This window comes from Anoplophora glabripennis, unplaced genomic scaffold, assembly GCF_000390285.2.
Source record: "Anoplophora glabripennis isolate ALB-LARVAE unplaced genomic scaffold, Agla_2.0 scaffold53, whole genome shotgun sequence".
NCBI classification, from domain to species: Eukaryota; Metazoa; Arthropoda; class Insecta; order Coleoptera; family Cerambycidae; genus Anoplophora; species Anoplophora glabripennis.
In genome coordinates, this window is record NW_019416376.1 from 1,137,124 (window position 1) to 1,158,447 (window position 21,324).

The 21,324-nt window shown below is 33.5% G+C and overlaps 2 protein-coding genes across 4 annotated transcripts in view; both read right to left on the reverse strand.

Annotated features, from left to right (window-relative positions):
- Positions 1–11,792, reverse strand: part of LOC108905594 — a 144,903-nt gene extending 133,111 nt beyond the window's left edge. The window contains exons 1-2 of one of the 3 annotated variants that reach the window (XM_018708538.2): positions 11,615–11,792; positions 264–647 (exon numbers count right to left, since the gene is read on the reverse strand). In XM_018708538.2, coding sequence (XP_018564054.1) covers positions 264–526 — 263 coding nt within the window. In that variant the 5' untranslated portion in view covers positions 527–647; positions 11,615–11,792. Of the gene's footprint in view, positions 1–263; positions 648–11,310; positions 11,444–11,614 lie in introns of those variants that run through there. The other 2 variants (XM_018708539.2, XM_018708540.1) reach the window with 2 other exon arrangements.
- Positions 11,793–13,062: 1,270 nt separating this feature from the next.
- On the reverse strand, positions 13,063–19,320 carry LOC108905623 (ubiquitin conjugation factor E4 A). The gene is made up of 12 exons (XM_018708582.1): positions 18,675–19,320; positions 18,338–18,621; positions 17,916–18,251; positions 17,644–17,850; positions 17,408–17,514; positions 17,134–17,325; positions 16,788–17,076; positions 14,974–15,119; positions 14,769–14,918; positions 14,208–14,451; positions 13,708–14,075; positions 13,063–13,544 (listed from the first exon to the last, which is right to left on the reverse strand). Exons 1-12 carry the CDS (start codon positions 19,207–19,209, stop codon positions 13,421–13,423), a joined length of 2,982 nt encoding a protein of 993 aa, XP_018564098.1. The 5' UTR covers positions 19,210–19,320; the 3' UTR covers positions 13,063–13,420.
- Between the last annotated feature and the right edge of the window lie 2,004 nt (positions 19,321–21,324).

A 21,324-nucleotide genomic window follows, 5' to 3' on the forward strand; every position in this document is an offset into this window, starting at 1 on the left:
GCTGGTAGAATAATTTGACTTTTTATAACTTTCGTTGATCGTAAATGACGTTTTTTGTGAATTTTGACCTGTTTTTTAAATTTTCCCGAAAACTCAGACCTGTTGGGCCAAATCTGAAGGCAGATTCGGATTCAGAGGAAAAAAATACATGGAAATACATGGGTCTGAATACCAGATCCGATCCTTTTTTTGTGGGGCTGTGTAATGCGTCGTTTTAGGCACTAATGCAGAGAACAGCGTTCTGTTGAAAAAAACTAGCTTACCTTTTAAGAGTTTGGTGCTTGCCGCCGTTGATGATCAGCTTGGGCTTCCCCTTCTCGCTGGTGCTGGTGGGCGTCGTCATGGAGCTGTGGCTGGCCGTCGCCGTGGTGGCGTCGCTGGCGAAGCTGCTGATGCTCGTGTCCTTGCTGATCGGCGTGGAAGTCCTACCGTTGGCGATGGGCTCCGAGCCCAACGTCAGCTGCAGGTGGGTCTTGCCGGGACCCGGGGGCGGCTTTTCGTCCACCGGAAGCATGTACGACAGCATCGTGGACGGCTGACGCGGTGTTACGCGCACGCGACGACGGTTCAGGTGGTTAACATCGTAGTGTTAGAGCACTGAGATGAAACGGCACTGCACTGGGTAGTGACGAGCACGAGGGTGCGGCCTGAAAGAGAAGGTAATGTTAGTACGTGATTAATTTCGTATTTTCGTATGCGGCACGTCATGGCACCAGACGGCATGGTCTAACGTGAACCATTTTAGTATTTTGAACGCGTGGAGCTCTGCTTCGCGATGCCGCGCCATGCCGCGTCGTGCCGCATCGTGCCGCGTCGTGCCGCATCGTGCCGCGTCGTGCCGCATCGTGCTGATTCGTGACGGAGAAGTGACCGACTAACTTTACAGAATTAGGAGAGATTACGAAGTATATTACACCAGTTCTAAAACATGTAAAACTTTGTGAAACTGGATGATAATACAATTCGTCCCATTCAGGTACATCATTAATTTTTGCATAGCATTTAAAACTATGTTTTTTTATATCTATATACCAAAAAGTACTCCATCTAAATAGGTAAATAAATAAAAAAGTTTGGAGGGTTGGCTAGTCCCTAAGCACAACACACTGTATATTTATAACGATGTGGATCCAAAGTTGGATTAATGACAATATTCATACATAAAATAAAAGTAAAATTGACAAAGACAGCACCAATTCACGACTTAAGAAGCTTAGATGGATCCTGATGAACGATATCATTTTTAGTTGAATAAATAAAATAATCTACGTTTGATCCACTCAAATTATATTATTAAACCCTCAGAATGACAGACATATTGGATGATAAGCCTCGCAAGAGGACAAGAAAATTGATTCACCGATTACAACGTTGCCCTTTCACATGGAATTAGTAACAGTGCGGAGTATTCTTCAGTACAAAGAGTAATTTTGTTTCAACGGAACTAAAACTGATCCGTCGCAAATTACGAACGTTTATTCGAAAATAATTGAGGCCTTTCACGACCAAGTTACATTCTAATGAGGAGAAAAAGCCGTTCGTCGTTTGTTAAATTACTTCCATCTAAGTTTGTAAATTGTAATGTAGAAGAAGCAACTTTTCAACCGACTCTAGTCGACAACTTGTAACATAATGTTAAACCAAATAACCACATAATGTTAAAACAAATTCTTGAAAATAAAAATGTAAGTTCCTGTGAACGACACTAACCGTTTTTTTCATTTCTTATGTATGGTTTTCGAGATTCCAGTAAGTACACAAAATTCAAGGCCTACTAAATTATCTCAAGGTAGCATCTCGAAACAATATTTCTTCGTAAAACTTTAAAATGGTACAAGCTGAAAATTTCTTAGTTGTATGAGTACATTATGTTAAGTATAACGAATCTCTGATCGTACCTTGTCTACGTAATTTAAACACCCTGTATATTTAGTACTGTCATTAATCACCAATCACGATTCATTGCAACAAAATAGATGAAATAAAAGAAATATAAATGTAACTACGATCAGAAAAGTCCTATCGAATATACACTTTATTAACACAAACAATGCGTTATCGATAATAAGATAAATTTGAAAAGATACATATGTTAAGATAGTTTGTTGGACCATAAATATTTCCGATTGTTCTCAGAAACGATTAATGAACACAGAAATATCTAGGTTCCCTTATTATAAAAATTTATCATTTATTTTTTAAAGGATCTATCGTTCAAACGCAATTTTGGAATACATATGAATTCTCTAAAAGTTGTTGTTCATTGTAAAAAATTCTCACGATTTTTTCCTAAAAAAAGTGGCAAACTTTTTGGTATTTGATTAATATTATATTCAAATTTTAGGATAAATGTCGTTGAGTTTGACTTGTACTAATAACAAATTTGTAGTTATCCTCATTTACTAACACAACCAAGATAAATTTAATTTAATGTACTCAAAGTGATATAGTTTTCATATTATCATGATAATTAATTTACTTATATTTTTAAATGTTTATAATCTGGAAATCTACTAAGCGTAATTTTTTATAAATGTAATTTAGCATTGAAATGGCTGCTATAATTATGTGTTTGTATCGTCTGGATATTTATACAGAAATTCTGTTTATATTTTGTCGATTTCTTTAATAATAATGGTCAAAATCCCCATTATTTATTTTTTTATATAATCCCAAGCCATCTTTTATCTAATCTGTAGATATAAATTTAAATTTAAAAGCATAATCTTATTAAAAATATAAATTAAAACTGAAAATAAACTTATTTTTAATGATTCAATTTTTTTGTCCAAAATATATTCAAAAAAAAACCCTCACTGATTAGATCATTGACTCTTGCAGCAGAAGTCTTACAGATTTGTATATTTAATACTATATCTGCTTATAAATAGGTGAATTCGATATTCAATGTCAATTTCATTTGCAATAAACTGATTGACTTCCATTTATTTTTAAACTATGTAATAGTAGCTAAAATTAATTATTAAAAAATACCCACCTTTCTTCAAGTTGAAATTATATTTTGGGTCCAATTAGGTACCTATTTCGACAAATTTTACATTTAGTGTTGGACAAAATTTTAATATATCGACATGTCAATATTTGCTTAGATTAACTGATAAAATTGTTTCACCGAAACCAATAAATATTATCGTAACATAGTTTTCCCTGTAAATTGATATTAGCAAATGCTAAAAGGAAATACATATGTACAATTGTACATGTTATGTAATCGATAAATAAATTTATAAAAACTAAAATTAATAGAAACGTCGAGTTAAAAATTTTCTCATATAAAAAAAATTATTTCCCAAAGATTCCGCGCATTCTTCTTTTAAAATAAATTACCATCTTTTTAAGTTAATAAAATTAGTAAAATTACACTACAGCAGGCCAGGTTATACTACACGCAGCCATTTTTTTATTAAAATTCATAATCTAATAACCGTTAACTGAATTAAGAATGCCATCGCACGCTTTTTCAAGCCCATTAAATACCAGAATGCGATGCAATTTCACATGCAAATGCCTGGCATGTTAATTCACGCACTCAGTCTCGTATTTTATGTTTTTCTCAACAAAAACAAACAATCCCGCACTAGAAGATATTAAATCATAATATTGACATTAAACTTGAACTGATTGGCTGCACATTAAGCTATTAATAAACAGTTACGTGTTCAATATTTCCATGTCAATGCATAAATAGTGGAAACTAATTTATATGAAACTTGCTAAAGGGAGAACGGACCTCAATTGTCGATAAATCACGTTCAAAGTGGCGGCATCCTCTACAACGCTTGATAGCATTCTGCATTCGCAACAACTCGACGACAGACAAATCGCTACTAAAAACGTAATCTGATAATCTCAGATTTAATCATTATAAACGAGAAAATTTTAAACAGTATTTGAATATTTTGAACCGCACTTAAACAATTGAATTAGGTTTGTGTATGAACGCAATAGCGATAAAATTAAACCTCCAATGATGCGCACGAAATGAACATAAAATAAGAAGTGGATCTTATTTGTGGAAGGGCGAAATGGGCGGTGACTATTAAACGTCTTTATTATAGCCATCTTTCTCTATCGCACGGATTTCTATAACTTTCTTTATCGCTCTCACGTAACGGCCGATGAACTATGGGGACTTTCCGACCCTGTAGACAGCATAGAGTTCCGTGCGACTCAAGCACAACAGTTCGATGCTGATAAATGCAGTACTGTATAAGGTAAGACTGCACCGGTGCAGCTTTATCTCTACGTGTACGGGTGCCTTTATAAAGTGCATTCGCTGAAAAATCAATGAATCACTGAAGAAAAAAGTATTTTATACGAATTGAACCAAGGCGACCACAACCTTTATTAAATACAGCATTTCCATTATTTAATAGTTTATTATTACGTCACGGCGTTATTTACTTTTTTAAGACTCTTAAGAATAGAAGGTCGAATCATATGATTTATTCAAATGAATTCTAGGTCCAGAACAAAACCAGTTGTAAAACAGCAGGATTGAAAATATGTCGGACAAGGAAACAGTTTTTTCTAACAGCAGTAAAAAGACAGGACATTCAGTAAATAAAAAAGTATTTAAGAATATTAATTTGAAATACTGAATTCCAAAAAGACTGCACGACCTATTTATTTAATAATAAATTAGATGATAATATTTTACGTTGTTATAAATGTATTAAATTGACTGAAATTCTAAAAAATTTACTAAAAAAATCTCAGTAGCGTAGAATATTAAGGTTTTTGGTGACAATGGCTCCGCCAATGCTGGCCTTCAATTAGTGTCCAAGACATCTTCAGAGATACTTGAAAAACGTGATTTTTTTTCAAATTTCAATACCCTGTATCTCGAAAATCAGTGACTATAAAACCCTGGTTCATTAAAACTTTTTCCTAAATTAATTCACGGAACACAGCACTGAAGTTATGATATGGGCTTAAGAAACACCCTGTGTTCACGATAGAAGTCTCTAAAACCAGTGCAATAAAAATAGCAATCGCAATGCTTTTATTGCACCGCTTCAAAAACAAATATTTTACTGGTTAATGTTTATACTGCCTTTTACTTTTAAAACTATACCCGGAAGCATTGTCTTATTCGTTCTCGCATCATAAAAATCAAGGAGAGTAACACCAATATCTATAAATAAAACAAAAAAGTGAATATAAATATGTTTGATCATGAACCTCGATACTGTTGACTTTAACAAGACATTGACATTTAACAAATATTTGGCAACTAGTTTATTCCTAACCAGAATTTTTTCCACGTTGAAATACCTAAATGTAAACGAATTATTTACAGATACGTAGTGCTTTTCTAGGGGAACCAAATTACTGCCTCTCCGCGTTTTTCAACGAGACTCTGCCCCTTGTTTTCGACAGATGCTGTAAGGGCGACGAATTAATTTATAACCATCCCAGCCTTATTTTGCACCCCCTACCTCGACAATTACCCAGAGATCGAGGATCGAGATTATCGTGCCATTTCCATATTCGCTTTCATTATGAGAACGCCCAGTTTGCCACGTTTTATTGCCTGAAACCCCCTAGCGGATGCGCCCTATTCCCTCGGTTGCCAGGTGGTCCCCGAGGAGATGGGATTTTTCCTATGGAAGCGCTGATCTCCCTTTCAGAAACTTTTAGGAATAAAGGGGAAATATATCGACAAACGAGATCTGGACAGTTTCATTTGAAGTAATAATTTTGTTAGCTTGGAAACTTCTTCAACCGCCTTTCTAAGTGTCAGTTATCCAGGACATATACAGTGTGTTGAAAATAATGTTCTTTTCCTTTGATAAAGTCCGATATAAAATGATACATAAATATAAATATTCATAAAATAAAGTCAATAAATAGCAAAATTGCTCCTTTCGTTTTTCTTGTTTTATTGGAATAATTCTTAAATAATTAAAAAGTAACTCAAACTGCTCAAAATAGCATTAGCTATTAGCTTGAATTTTCTGGAGGATTGAAAGGGGCAAGTTTCTACTACACTGGATTTTAACAACTTCTAATGATCACACTATATTTAAAACCCCATTTGATTTTGTGATACAAACAGCGAACTTTTTTCTTTGAAATACAATTGCAAATCAAACGAAACTTGTCGAAATGATTGTATCGAATTGTCTTCCGTATTTCTAATTATTTTAAAAACTATAAATACCCTATAACTAGGGACTAGGGACTAGGGTATATTTGGCACAATAAGAAAAACTTTAAAATTAGAGTCAGTGCTATTTTTCAATTTCTTCACGAATTTATTACCAGCTTGGAAGTATATTTAATTATGCAAATATTACATCAGTAGATGTCGAAAGGCCGTTCTCTTCAGGGTAGAAACATACCTGATGATGCGATCTATAACGGACCCCATCTAGATTGTGGAACCGATGGCAACGATGTGAAAAACAATTTACGTGTTTCACAATGATACAATGACATAAATCTTATAATCATTGTTTACTTTATTTTGTGTTGATAATCCCACACGCCTTTGGTGCGCGGACAATTATGACAGCTATACTTATAAGTACTAAGTATATGGTTACCCTTAGTTTCTTCACCAGCTTTCAATGTTTTAAATTTGGACAACAGTGCCTTCAATGTATCTTAAGTTTGTACGACTACTTTATTATTTAACACAATCTTAACCCTTATTTAACTTTTTGTATAGAACACTTTGTAAAGTACCATTATTCATCACTTGGTATATTAAAACGCAATGAATCCTTGGCGACATTGCAATGCACAGCTCCAATGGCGTATGATGTATAATGCGTACCTATACGACTGTACGCGTTGTCGTATATTTAAACCTATAGAATCCTATAAGATATATTCAACCAGAATCAGATCCATATATCCTCAGATTTGATTCAATAGATCACGTGAACGGTGTCCAGAAGACATATGAATGAATCTGGAATTGAATGAACAACGAATATCAAAACGTTTCATCTGAAAACGTGCTTTCAGATTCAAATAAGCGAAACCTTTCTACATTCAGCCGTATATCATCGTTCTGTGAGCTGATAATAATTAATGGTACGTAAGTAAATCGGTGAAATGCGTCTGAAAAGCCTTTACTAAAGCTCTGCTGCCTGAATCAGTTTCAAACTAAGTTTATGGGTCCGTACATGAATCCAGTACTGGCTTTTAGCGTTTTGTAACGAGGTTTTATATAATTTTTAACACTGATCCCTACAGGAAATCTTCGAATTATCATGGAAAAGAGTTTTTTTTTTAATTTTAGAAGAGTATTATTCCTTATATTTTAAGTTACTGTGTTGGAGGACTCTGGTGTATATTTGAACATTTTGAAGCATTGAAGGAAAAAAATATAATATTCGTTTAAAGAAAACTAAATCTTCTGCAATTTTTACAGTTGAATACTGGGTAGGTCGTTAAATGTTGTGATATCAAAAGTAATAATATTTTAATGCAAAATAAGTTTAGGATTTCCTCCAACATCCAATTTATTTAAGTATGGAAAATTGGATCCGTAAGGAAACCAACTACACAAAAAAGTCCTTTAATAATAAAACGGCGTTCATAAACAGAAAGATAATCAAATCTTTTTAAGCCGGATCTACTTCCAAAAGCGTCCAAGGGTGAAGTGGTAAGACGGTGAATACAGTGGAGCCACCCTTCCACAAGTTTAGACAGCTTAAAAGGAATACTATATTCTGCCTTTCATGCACGACTAAATCACCTAACAGGAATAAGTTATGTAGAGAGGAAGGAGGGAACCAGCAGATGTACAAATTGAATTTCCAGATATAAGATCGTAAAAGAAAATCAAATGGGTACTTTCCAAGGTTAAGAAAAAAAACACAAACATACATAATAATAAACAATAAACCCTTTACGAGCAAATATAAGAAAATATTCTTTTAATGATTACTATTATGTATTGTTATGTTTACACTAATCGTAAATCACGCTTCCTACCTATATTTCAATGCAAAATCAACTCGGCATTTCTTCCGTCATAATTTTAATTGAATTAAAAGTGCACGGGTGAATTGATTTAACATTTAAAAACACTAAAACCGTCCACTAAAAACCTTTATTATCCTGCGCCATTGACGATCCTACATGCCAAGGCTTGAAAATAATTGGTTTTCGGATTTTATTCCGGCATATGTCAATAGCAAAAATCGTTCAATCGGAACAAATTTATTTCGACAGGGTTTGGTAGTATTATGTCCCTTGCCATTGAGATGTGTTGGACATGCCAACTGCGGACAAAATGCTATTCCGATTGATGAAATACACACAATACAGTCAATACATTTTCAAAATATTGCTACTCGCTTTATTTACAAAGTCACAGGAGGCTTAGTTTGTGAGACAACGGGCGTTTAATTGTTAAAAAAAGTGACTATTTTTGTTACATTTCAAGAATCTACAAAGCAATTTTATTCAAATTTGATACGACTGAAAATCAACTCCTACACATTTTAGTAAACCTACTATCCGCATCATTGTACATGACATACATGTCTGCCTCTGACCTGAAACCTCGCATCGATCAATTTATTCGATACGTATCTAGCAGCGCCCTTATGGCTGCCTTGTCGCCATGGCGTGCATGTGAACAATCGGGGGTTTTTGCTGAGAGCATTTTATTGCCGTCTGTGCGTGTGTGAGTTTAACGCTTTGCTTGGTCGAGTGTATGGTACATGTTTTTATGGCAGTCAGTAGCATTGTGTATGATAAGCATAGAGCGGTACAAGGCTTGACCACAGATTTAGGCTTTAACCAAAAGTAGTATCCAAATATGAATGACATATTTTCAAAAACTTTTAAGATAACTTTAAAAATATGTCTATCATCCCCTTTTAAGGGAAAAAAGTAGAGCTATCCTTATTTTTTGTGTAGTGTCCATCTCAAAATTTTAGGACCACGCTATACGAGACAATCATCATACTAGGTACTTAAACATATTTTTAACAAGACATTAACTTTATACACTTATTACAAATCATGTCTAATAGACATGAATCATTGGTATAGTCTTTCCGAAGTCAGTTGAACATATAAAAAACACCTGGCAGTAAAATTTAATGACTTTCATAAGCATCCCTAAAAAAACTTTCTGCTAAAGGAAAAAAATTATAATAATTTGTATATAATGTGTAGAAAATTTCTATTATATGTTCATTTGGGCAACAACATATTTTAATTATTTATGTCCTCAAACAATTTTATTAAATTGATGGTAAATTTCGTTTTGTTCTGTTTCAAAAGGTCTGCAAAATGCCATGTTGTAATAGTATTATTTCTCACTTTTGCAATAGTAATAACAATGATGAATAGAAGGTGCCTATAATAAATTAAAATTACTTGAATCACACCAAATTCCGCATTGCTGCACTGCACTGCTGGGCAATTTGTCAACTACATGTCAACAGCTGAGATTTACATATATTTCTACCACAATTTTCTACATTATTATTATTATTCAATTGACATCGGAAAGACTATACATGAAAGTGTCGTTTTTTTTTAATGAATAAAGCCATTTGCTCAATATGAAAATAATTTATATGAATGTCGCCTAAAAGCGACTCTTTCACTTCAGTTTTTTAAAAAAAGTAAAAAAAAGTAATCAAAGTGAATTCACTGGAATCCCTACAACAGTAAATACTGATTAAAAAATGTGTTCCAACCTACATTATTAAAATAGAGAATAGCTCGGAAAATAGCTACAAGAATTTGTTTCCCCTTCACCTATTTAGTAATCGTAAATAGTTTTCGCATCAAAATGGGAATGTGACAAGCTAAAAAAAAATAAATCCGACAGTCGGATATAAATATATCCTAAGGGAGGTGAAAATCTAAAAATACAATTCACGTGAACTAGTTAGGTATATTTAGAATTACATTAGTGGATACCAGAATTTTAAATATACGAAACGCGTTAAAGCATTAAATAAACAGCACTCTATTCCACATTTCTGCATTATATAGATCATAATTCCAAAATAAAATGTAGTAAAGCGATACGCGTCTTCCGTTAGCAAGTTAAAACGAGAACCGTAACGTGTAATTAGTGTAATTTTCTACGCACGACATGCCTCCGACTGACCCACATACGAAAAATGAATCTAATAATCAATACCCGAATAGAACGAAATAACAGACGAATTTAATGCTGTTATACCTGTGGAACGAAAATGGGTTTTCGCCTAAATAGCAGAAGTCTATTTTTAATGCGTTATTTCATTCAACGAAAATGTTAGAATTGCGCCACTCGAAGATATTTTCTTAATTTAAATTTATCCTCACATCCTCCACAAAATACTTTAAAAAATTAAAAGAGATTACTTAAATTGTGGAATTTCTTTAATATTGCAATTATTTATTACTTATTTTATTTCACCATTAAGTAATTGAAATTTGTTCCCATTGGATAGCAGGTAAGCTAAATAAAGAAGGCCTACTTACACGCAGACTGGCATAAACATAGTAAAAAATGTATTAATCACCAATCTAGTCACCCTTTTGATATTTAATAATCATTGTTATCAGAAGTGACCCGATTAATATCAAAACGTTTCACGTACCGATACATAACCTCTTATAAGATACGCCACTGACGTACACCTACGTAGAATGGCGAATGCGCAAGTAAAAAAAGTTTGGCCATTATCCAAACTACATAATATTATTAGTAAACAAAGGTTTGAATTTACTTATTTGTGTATATAGTACGATATACCGAACAGATTTTCATTTCTGGACAATATCTATTATTTATTTTACATCAATAGTCTACCAATACATGTTATTGTAATAACTTGCAATACCAACGAAATAACATGACGCAATTAAGATAATTTAGTTTTTTAAATATAGAAATACATTAGGATTATTAGGAATTTTATTATTATTGATAGTATTTAAAAGGTTGAGAGATAAATGTTTATATATTAAGTTTATCTCGATTATGCTAATTGAATTATTTAGGAACTGACAAAATTCATATGCCCCAAGACGTCACCTAGTTAATAGTTTCATCTTCACCTAATGACTGAGTAATTAGTGAATTGTAACCAAAACATCCCAACTTAAGTCCTTCATTCAATAAAATCTGCAATTTAAATTGCATAATAAACAAATGGATGCATAAAAACAATCCAATTTAAAACTGTGATCATGTCAGAACCATAGTGATTTGGTTTAAACGATTTTGAAATTTATTACTTTCAAATTGGTAATTAGATTGGAAAACGGATGCAGAATATTTGCATTAAAAAAGTGTTTAAATGGATTACTTACGCAAATCCCCAGTTTACGAGCACCCGACAAAACGTAAATAAACAACTAACTTGCGTAAAGCGACACCAAAAACGGAGAGCAAACAATTAAAACCAAATAATATCTAATTGTAAACGAAAGCACTAAAACATTACAATTCGGACAGGTTAGAGGCACATACTGCGTCTGGATTACATGCATTTGTTATCGCGAGCCCAAATATTGCACCGCCAACCCCGTTTACTCTCCTCGTATTAGGTAACAATCGCAGGGTGCCGGGTAAACATCCAACCTGTCAACATAGAAACACAACGTCTGCTATTACCTTGGGAGGGTCGGGCAAATCCACGGATTTAGCAACAACAATCACTGATAAACACTCACTGCGCGTTCGGCAGACCGGCAAATATCAATGCCAGTCGTTACGACAGCACACGGTTCCGTCCAAGTTCCGAAGCCGGTATTCAGTGTTTACCCGCGAGGCTATCGCGCCGTTCGCGATTTGTACAGCACGTCAGCGCGGTCCGCACAGACCAGACTTCACTTCCTCATACCACGGACTGCGCGGGCGCAGACCGGGGGTCCCGTTCGTTTCATGCGACTACGTCGAATTCGCTCGCACCAACCCTCGCGGGGTACGCGGATGGATTCGCCTGCTGCAAATGCGAGGGCTGGGAAGCGCTGATATCGCCGGCATCTTTTGTTTGTCTTTTGTAGACGATTTTGTACGGCCTGCGTGATTGATGGGGCGTTTATCGCATTAACCGCCGATTGCGGGCCGATACAAACCGCAATTTTCGCTGACGAGACGCACCAAGTCCGACACCATGTCCAGAAAAGATTGAAAAAATAATAATTTGGTTGTTACGCATCTCGATGTCTTGATTCGTTTGAGGTACAGGGCGTTTTTCAAGTTTGGTCATTTTCTATGATGCTGAATCACTTTTTTATTTGTGAAAATATTCGATTGTAACAAAGTTTTTTACACAGTTTTTTGCGTAGAATGAAACGGCGCACGCTATATTATTTTATAACTTTTGCTTTTTCAGATATAAACTTATATTTATTTTTAAGATATATGCATCAAAAACTATTGTAATTCAATTGTTTCTTGATATAATTCTGTGTATGGCCCATTTTTTATTCCCCAATACATCAAATACATCCATGATCCATGGCACACTTAGTTGTGTCAAGAAACAGTTGAATAACAAAATTATTTTTCTTCCTCGAAAAAATTGAGTGACCTCATTTCAGAGGAAATTTTACATATTTCAAAAATTTTAAAATATCTATATGGTGTTCCACTTATAAAAAAAATAGTAAAAAGTAAAAAAAAAAATTAAAAAAAGTTTGTAATAGCTGAAAAATCAGAGTTATAGAATTTCGCGTGCGCCGCTGGATTTAGGAAAAAAACTATGTAAAAAGTCTTAAAAGAAACAAATATTTTCACAAATAAAAAAGTTATCCTAGAAAACCATTAAAAAACCAAATATTTCACTGAAAAACTGAAAGATGGCCTCCATCTCCAAACAAATCAAGATATCAATGATTATGGTATTGAAATTTTTTCGAAAATGTAACCCGTAACACTCAAAGTACTTTTTTTTTCTCTTCGGAAAATACGAGAGACCCCCCTAAAACCGTTGAATTTAGCCCACTCTGTACACCACGAGATTTTATTTATTTTTATGAACTGCGCCTTTTTTTTTTGGTCACTTAGCCAATTTTTTAAGGGACGTCCATGGTTCTAGCTTAAATAAATTTACTCGATTAAATCATAAAATAAATGTATTTAAATCGATCACATATAGTTATACAATAAATACAGTTTCAACAAAAAAATAACAAGAAGGCTTAATAGATTTTCGTTACATTAAAATAGTAAAATATAAAGTTAAAAAACCACTTTGGAATCCAATCGAAAGTAAGCAGCGGCCCATTTTCTTCGCTTTTAAAAACAGAAACTTAAATTACCAAAAAAATAAAAAATTGATAGTGTTTACATTAATTCTTTTCTTAAAGGCCGAAACGTAAAATCAGTTGTGAGTCATTTTTATTTACGTTAAAATAAAAAGAATATGGGCTTACTCTTTACAACTAACAAGGAACTGGTTCATCACCATTTAACCTAATTGGCTTTTCTTTCCCCTACCCATTTCCTTATTTCTTCGGCTAATTCTTTATTTGGTATAACCTGCTCCATCGAAAGAGGCGACCTATTGAAAGGATCAGTTTGGTCACTCAGAAGGTGCCTACAACAAAAAAAATAATATTGGGTTGCTATATACTGGGCGTTTCGCTTAAAACTCCCCAGCCTGACATCTCGAAAACCAAACGACATACCTAAATCCTCAAAAACATATTGGCAGACAGCAAAAATTTGTTCTTCCTAAAAAGCATTCCTCACAAACTCACCTAGCAATAGTAGTCCTATCGACGGTCTGCTTGGAACTGGGCAAAATCACGGGATCCGTCATTATCGTGGACATGATCGGATCTAAAAAGTGATCGGGGGCCTCCATCATGGCCTCCTCGTTGGCCTTGTGCTCCAGAGCCTTCTGTGCAACTTTATCGGCGACCTCTTTCAGTTCACCAATTAGCGGACCCCCACCTATCCGAACCATCACGTCTTCCGCTAAGGAGAAGAGGGTCGGGCTGTAAGAACGGCCGTCCTGAGAAACGGCAAGGCAGAAGGCGTCGCTGTCTTTAAGGTGGACGTAGATCTTACAAATTTCTAATACGGTGCCGGCGGGATCGAAGTGGTATTCCTTGGAGTCCTTAACCTAAGAATAGGATGAAATTGTGAAGAAAAACTCTTCTAGAAGGCTATGAAAAATATAAAATATACACAGTGGCTCAAATTAGAACTAGAACAAAACTAGTACAACCCGTAATTAAATAAAATGATACTTAACCTTAAAATTCTTCTTATTCGGGCCTACTAGATTCAATAGAAAATAATTCAGCATGGCCGCTATCCTGTCCACGATGGTGGAATGGGTGAATACAATACTTATTTCGGAAGTAAGTTTCTCTAAGGTAATTATCGTGTCCCTCCCTAATATATTGTCAAACCTAGCCAAGTTCCCTATATGATGCATGTAACTTATATTCTGCGTCCTCTCCCTTGCGCTTAATTGCGACCACTCCCCGTTGTCCCTAAAATATTTAATAAATAATCTTTGTAATTGAAAAATTCTGTTGATCTGGCTATAACAATGTCAGAATTTCAAAAAATGTGAATACTGCTACTTAGAAAAAATATGGCGAGTGTATTTTTTATAAATGAGCGAAAAAAAATTACAGGAACTTTTTAGTAAAACGAGCGGTCCTAGACAGCTTGAAGTTGTGGTACTTTTTACAAATAAACATGGGATACTGACATTATTAAAGAAAAATGAAACAAAACACTATTTTAATACAAAACACCCTGTATCATCAGAACATTTTTACCCTTTATACAAAAAGTTACTTACTGTGCTTGCTGCATCTCCTTCAGCTTCGCCATGTTAGCAAGAGCTTCGTCGAGCAAAAATATCGCATCGTTAATTAACAAATTAGAGAATTTTAAAAAAAGCGGCGGGTTGACCGCCTCCATATTTTTCTCCGCTTCATCTGCCAACTTTCTGCAAAACAATCAACAACAATATTCCGAGCAAAAAAAGAAAGAAACAATATTACCGAAAACGTTCCCTGTGCTCCCCTAACTCCCACAAATAATCAAAAACCGTGTACATCGGTCTGCGGTAGTTGAACTTTTGCTCGAACTCAACACTCTGGCCAGTCATTTCAATTCCGACAAACACATTCATCAAGTTTTCAACAATCTGAAAAACATTTCCGAAAAACAAATTATTAAAATCTCCACCTCGATGTACAAAAGTTTATACTTAATTCTAAAAAATAATTAGCATTGTAATAAATTTAAGATTCAATAAAATTCATATCCAGCAATGTGACAACGGCGTGGCGGATAACACGAGGTATTAAGCTGTCCAGCAATACGTAATTCAGTTGGTATCTGGAATCGGACCGTGTCTGAATGTTTTTTGCGGACCACTATTTCTTTTTCTTGAGGTGTTTTCTAGCAAATGCGCGAATATTGGATTCGAAGGTGTCGTCGTGGTGGACATTTTGAGCATATCTTGCAGTTGTGCGTTTAAAAATTACTGAATTTTGATTTTTGGGAAGTACCTAAATTATTTTTAATACGTATAATTATTTGGATGACGTGAATCTTTGGGTACTTAAATTACATATTTTTCAAATTCATAATTTGATTAAAAATTAAGTTCCTGTTTTAAGAGATTCATAATTACTAAAATCTGAGCTAAAATTTAAGCACAACACTATCTTCGTACTACAAAATCGATACATTTTATTTTATTTATTTAAAAACTGGAAACAGTTGTCTTGAAATTTACTAAATGTCACACAATAATAGTTGTTTACATTTTTTCCATAGGACAAGTTTGCCACGTGCACACATGGTATGCATCAGCTGTGTGGCGTTAAGTTAAACACTGTTGCCACGATGTGATGAAACTCCCTAATATTAATACTTGCTGTATTAATATTATTAATGTTATCTCACTTTGGAGCTCGAAAAAAAAAGGATTTTTTCAATAATTAGTTTTGAGCATTCTTTTGAGCAGAAGAAGTCATCTGGAAGCATATTTTTTTTTTTCACAAACTACACGAGTTTAGCTAGTGAATTACACACGATCATAATTTTAGGAACTTTTTTCGCAAACTGGCAAGACCTTGAACGAAAAATTCGAATTTTCGACAAAAAAGCTCGACTTTGTTTATAAAAAAAAATCCTGTTGACCAATTGTAAAAATCGTGTGTACATCACTAGATAATCACAAGATGAAGTGACAGTTCAATTTTCAAGTCGATCGGATGAAAACTCTTTCAGTTCTGCTGGTCGCCGATTTCAAAAACATGGTTTCGGGAAAAACACGTTTGAAGTTTGAGAATGCTGTAACTTTTGGAAATCATAATAATATGGATCATGTAGATTTTCCAGCCGTGTATAATGTTTTTTTTGCTTTTATTTATTTTTTATTTATTTATTTATTATTTTTTTTTATTTGCTTATTTTCTCGATGATCAGTAAGTTATAGGCGTTTTTACATGCACAAAATTAAAAAATGCTGTATCGACGATATAAGCGAAATCTGTACGTTTTGGAATTCCTGCGAAAAAATTAGTTTTGCGGGTATTTCTGTGGTTTTAACGTATTTAAGCCAATAAAAAAAAAATTAAAAAAATTTTCAAAGTGATATAACCCCTTAAACGTTGTCACGTGATGAAACTTCCTAATATTAGTACTTAATGTATTTTGAAAACCGTTAATCTTACGCCCCTGTAATATACAACTTTTTTTTTCATTTATGATTACTCTATCTCACGCTTACGTAATGGCAGCCAAACTTCCTACACCTTGTATATTAATACATTTTTATTCATTTTTTTTTAGATAGCTGTACCTGTAATTTATGGGGATGCTGCGTAAATAACATTTGCCTCTGGTACCCTCCCAGATTATTTCCTGGAGGTTCGTCCTTATGGAACGGCAAAAGGGACTCTAGGCCTTCCGCAAGTCGTGCCCTCAGATGAGGATTCTTCATGTGGTGTTGAGACCCCATATAAATAAGTATAAAAGTTAAGAGAGGTCTGAGTTTATCAAAGCCTTGTTGCTCGAACGTTTTCGGTGTGAAACGTCTTGTAAATACTAGGAAGGACACTACGTTTTCTACCAAGAATTCTGGAATGCATCTAAAAAAAATACACACTTGATAATCTTGGTTTCAAGCAAACGTGTATGTTACTTACTTTAATGTATTGGGAATTTTACTGGATAATGGAAAATTTATCGGCAACTCGTTTAGAGGTGCATAAGAATTAGGGTCGCTTAAGTCATCATGAACTGCGACTTGGCACAACCAATACGATGTCGCTGACGTAAAATCGAACATATTTTTCATTAGGATCGGATCGGACAGTTGACACTTCAAAGACAAATATCTAAAATTGCAATATCATATGCACTTTTAAATATATTTTTACCATTTAGCCATCACTAATAAGTCGTAAGTTGAATACTTACTTTGATAGTTCATCAGTCATTCTCTCCCTAATCGTACTAACTAAATCAGAATTGCCACCCGCCTGCTGAACAGCATCATTAAACGCTCTTTCTAAACGACCCATCTCCTAACAAGAAATATATATACAATTACAACATTGTTATTTTTCACCTAATATCTTAAAGGGACAGATATATTTATGTGAAACTCGGTTACTTAATTACTACTATTAAAATTAATGTTTAACTTTACTCACATGATTCTGACGAACCAATTTGTCCACCCCCACTTTATAACCGAGGTCTATAGCTTTGTGGCACATATAGAAGCACTCCGTTATAAAATTATAAGAAGAAGCCATCAACCTTTCCTCTTCTAGATCTTCATTGGAAGCAACCGGTAAGAAGCAAGTTTCTCCCGACAAATCCTGCATGTGGATATTTCTGGCTTCAGTTTTTTCATTCTAAAAAAAATAAATTACAACTACCACTACTAAAACAGGTAAAAAATCCAAAAAATCATACTCACAGGAACAGAACAGTACGTCGGATCAACCTTCAAAATTTTATTATCTTTAAAATAGGAGGTAAATGGTTGACACATCCTTAAGATAACATTGCACATGTTAATCATAAAACCATCAGTTACACTAGTATAATTAGCTGGATTTAATTCTGGAGGAGCCTGAGAATTCCAAATTTTTCCTCGATCCACGTTACTCTTTAAACAACTTCCAAGCCATGACAGAGTCTTGTTTTTTACTTTAGAACTACATTTTAATAACGACAATAAAAAATTTTGAATACTTTGAGTGAGCTTATCTAAATTAGCCCATAATATTCCTTCGACTCGCGAATTTGAAGCCTGAAGTAAATAAATTAGTTTTTATGGATTTTTCTTCTCTGTTGCCCGTTTATGTTGTTAACATTCAAAGACAAGTTCATAGTTACCTGATCCATAGGGTCAGTAAAATGGTCAAATTTTCCTCCAGGAACTTTAGGCAATATGGACAGATTAAGAAGAGCTCCGATAGGAGTTATAGCATAATCGGCTCCCACATTAATTCTACTAGGGAAACAACATTCAATAAATAACTCCGCCAAAGTTTCATTAGGAGTCATCACATTTAAGTAATTAAATAACGAGTAGTCTAAACTTATTAACGATGATTTAATCAGCTCATTTGTTAATATTTTATTCATAGATTCTATAAATTTACATAAAGATGCCGTATCTACAAAGAAATCAATAAATCACTAGTATTTATTATAGTCTTAAACTACTTACTATTATTTTCTTCATCAAGTACTTTTTTGCTAGATTCTACAAAGAATGTATCATGGTGAGGCCCAGCTTCTTTCAAAATATTAATCATCTCATTATCGATACTTTGCCCAGAATATAAATCTGGTTGAATAATAGCAGTAGCTACATTCTGTACTATTTTATCTCTAATTTCGTCTGAATCTTCCGCTTTTAATGCTGTACATTCTTTTAATTTTTTATATGCCGAGTATAAATAATTTATGACTCTAGTCTCATGAGCATGTGAATCCGTTTTATCCATTGAATTAAGTTCTGAATTCTCATTACACATAAATAATCTCTCGAATAAAGCATAATGTAACAAACTTATATCCAGTTCCTCTTTCTCATGTACATTTCTTACCTCTTCTAAATATACTAAATTTTTTGCTTTACTATGATCCGAGTTTATAGAAAAACAGAAAATGTCTTCCAAAATATCATTTAGAGATGGTTCTCTCTTATTTCCAGAATCTGCATCTTCAAACAATGCAGTAAATGGATTTATACCTGACATTTTTTAAAAGTATCACTGAAAAATTAAAAATATAATAGTATTTCCACAAATTTTTTAACAAAACAAAACAATCAGTTATTTATCTCGTTACTCTCGTTTGTGCTGACATGACATCCATTTGACAGTTAATTTTTGAAACTTCTATTCTTCTTCTTCTACAGAAGTTGACACATGATTAAACGGTGGTCTGTGACCTTTGTTCACAAACTTAGAAAAAAGTAATAGCATTGTTTAAATATCCTATAGGATATTTAAACAATGGTAATAGTTTGAGTCAACTGTTCACGTTGACTGCAAATTCAGAGCCAACCTATTCGTTCTGATTATATTCACAGATTTGTAGGCCATTTATTATAAGTCCAATGGTATTCACCTTTTTCCAGATCCAAATGGTATACAAGTAAATATTTCACTTAGAGCAGTGGGGTTGTGGTCCACAAACAAGGGGGAGTTAATTTACTGTTTTCTAGAGTGAGCTCTAGGATCACGTGACTTAGGGCATTTTCAGACCTATCATATCTCTCTTTCGTAGCTTTTGTCATAATTACAGTTTAGAAAAACATGTGTAACTGTAAAGTTTAATAATACCTATTCCAATACACAAACTATGGATCTCGGGTTCCTCAGGGCTAAATACTTGGTCCACTATTTTTTTAATATCTATAAATAATCTTCTAACTCATGTTAGTACTGATTGCACTGTATTCCTGAGGGACTCCGAAATAATTTGAATAGCGTCAAAAGTTAATAGAATTCTTATTTCACAAAAAAGAATTATCCGATTAATATTTGGAATTGCTTCACAAACTTCTTGTAACTTTATAGAAAATAGTATATAAACTTTTCCTTGTATTTATATTTATAAGTGTATATTAGAGGTTTAAAAAAGGGGAAGTTATTTTGTTTGAAACGCTGACATTCACGGTTACCAAAAACTAGACTAATTTGTCAATTTTGCACACAATTTTACCCTTCCCATTTTAAAGGTTGCAGCTGTATTATATGTTTTGTGATTGTAGCCGTTGAACTTTGTTTGACTAAAATTACTAAGAGATAAAACTTCCTTGATTGCTGGTAGCGATCTGTATTATTTTTCATTTATCCAACAGAAATAGAACAAATGTTGAAATACGGTCCCATATTTGATAGACATTCTTATCATCAACTGGTGATTGGCCAGTTACTATTCGTAGTGGGGAACTAGGCAACCTATCTGTTTATAAGCCTTGCGCTACAGTAGCCAATCGAAGGAATTCAATCTCTTTTTCTTAGAAGTGCAGTGAGTATTGGCACAGAATTATAACACCAGAAGCGACAGTTCCGCTTCCCGCCAATTTTTTTTTCGAGTGCGCATGTGCGAAAATCGCCATTATTTTGTAAGTATTTCCGTCAACCTCAAAATATTTTATGTTTGATGCGTGTGTCAACAGTTACTGTATTTCTTGTATTCGTGCATAAATACTTTTTTATTTCTGTATAATATCATGAGTAGAAAAGGTGGAACAGTTTGTGTTGTTCGTGGGTGTTAGTTCGTTGTAGTATTATATTTTTTATATACTTAAATATAACATACCAACTGTTAAGATACATACTTGTATTTATTTCATATAAGAAAATTTGTTTGTATTTTGTAAATTTTAATTAAATAAAAATATCGCTTAAAAAATTCACTTAATTTTTTCATTTCTTCTTTCTAAAACTTCTTTTTAAAAACAAAAAATAATCAGAACTGTCCAGGGCACAAAACGTAAATTTTTTTAGTATCATCAACACAAATTATGATTAAATATTTTATTTTAATTTTCATTTATTGTTATCATCAACAATAAGAGAGTGTTATAGACAAGTACGTAATGATGAATGAAATAATGAAAATATATAAGTACTTGCTATATAATAATTATATTTATCTAACAACAAGCTGTCACTATGCCTTATTTTATGAATGAAATATAAAATAAATTACTGAAATAAAGTATACCATAAAATTAAGAAGAATCCACACCATATTTATGTAGGTAAATCTCTATTCAATGAATTAAAAAAAGTTTATATAAACAACACAACTGATTGTTGTCACTTTTAAATTTGGCGCTTCTCTATACCTACAAAATA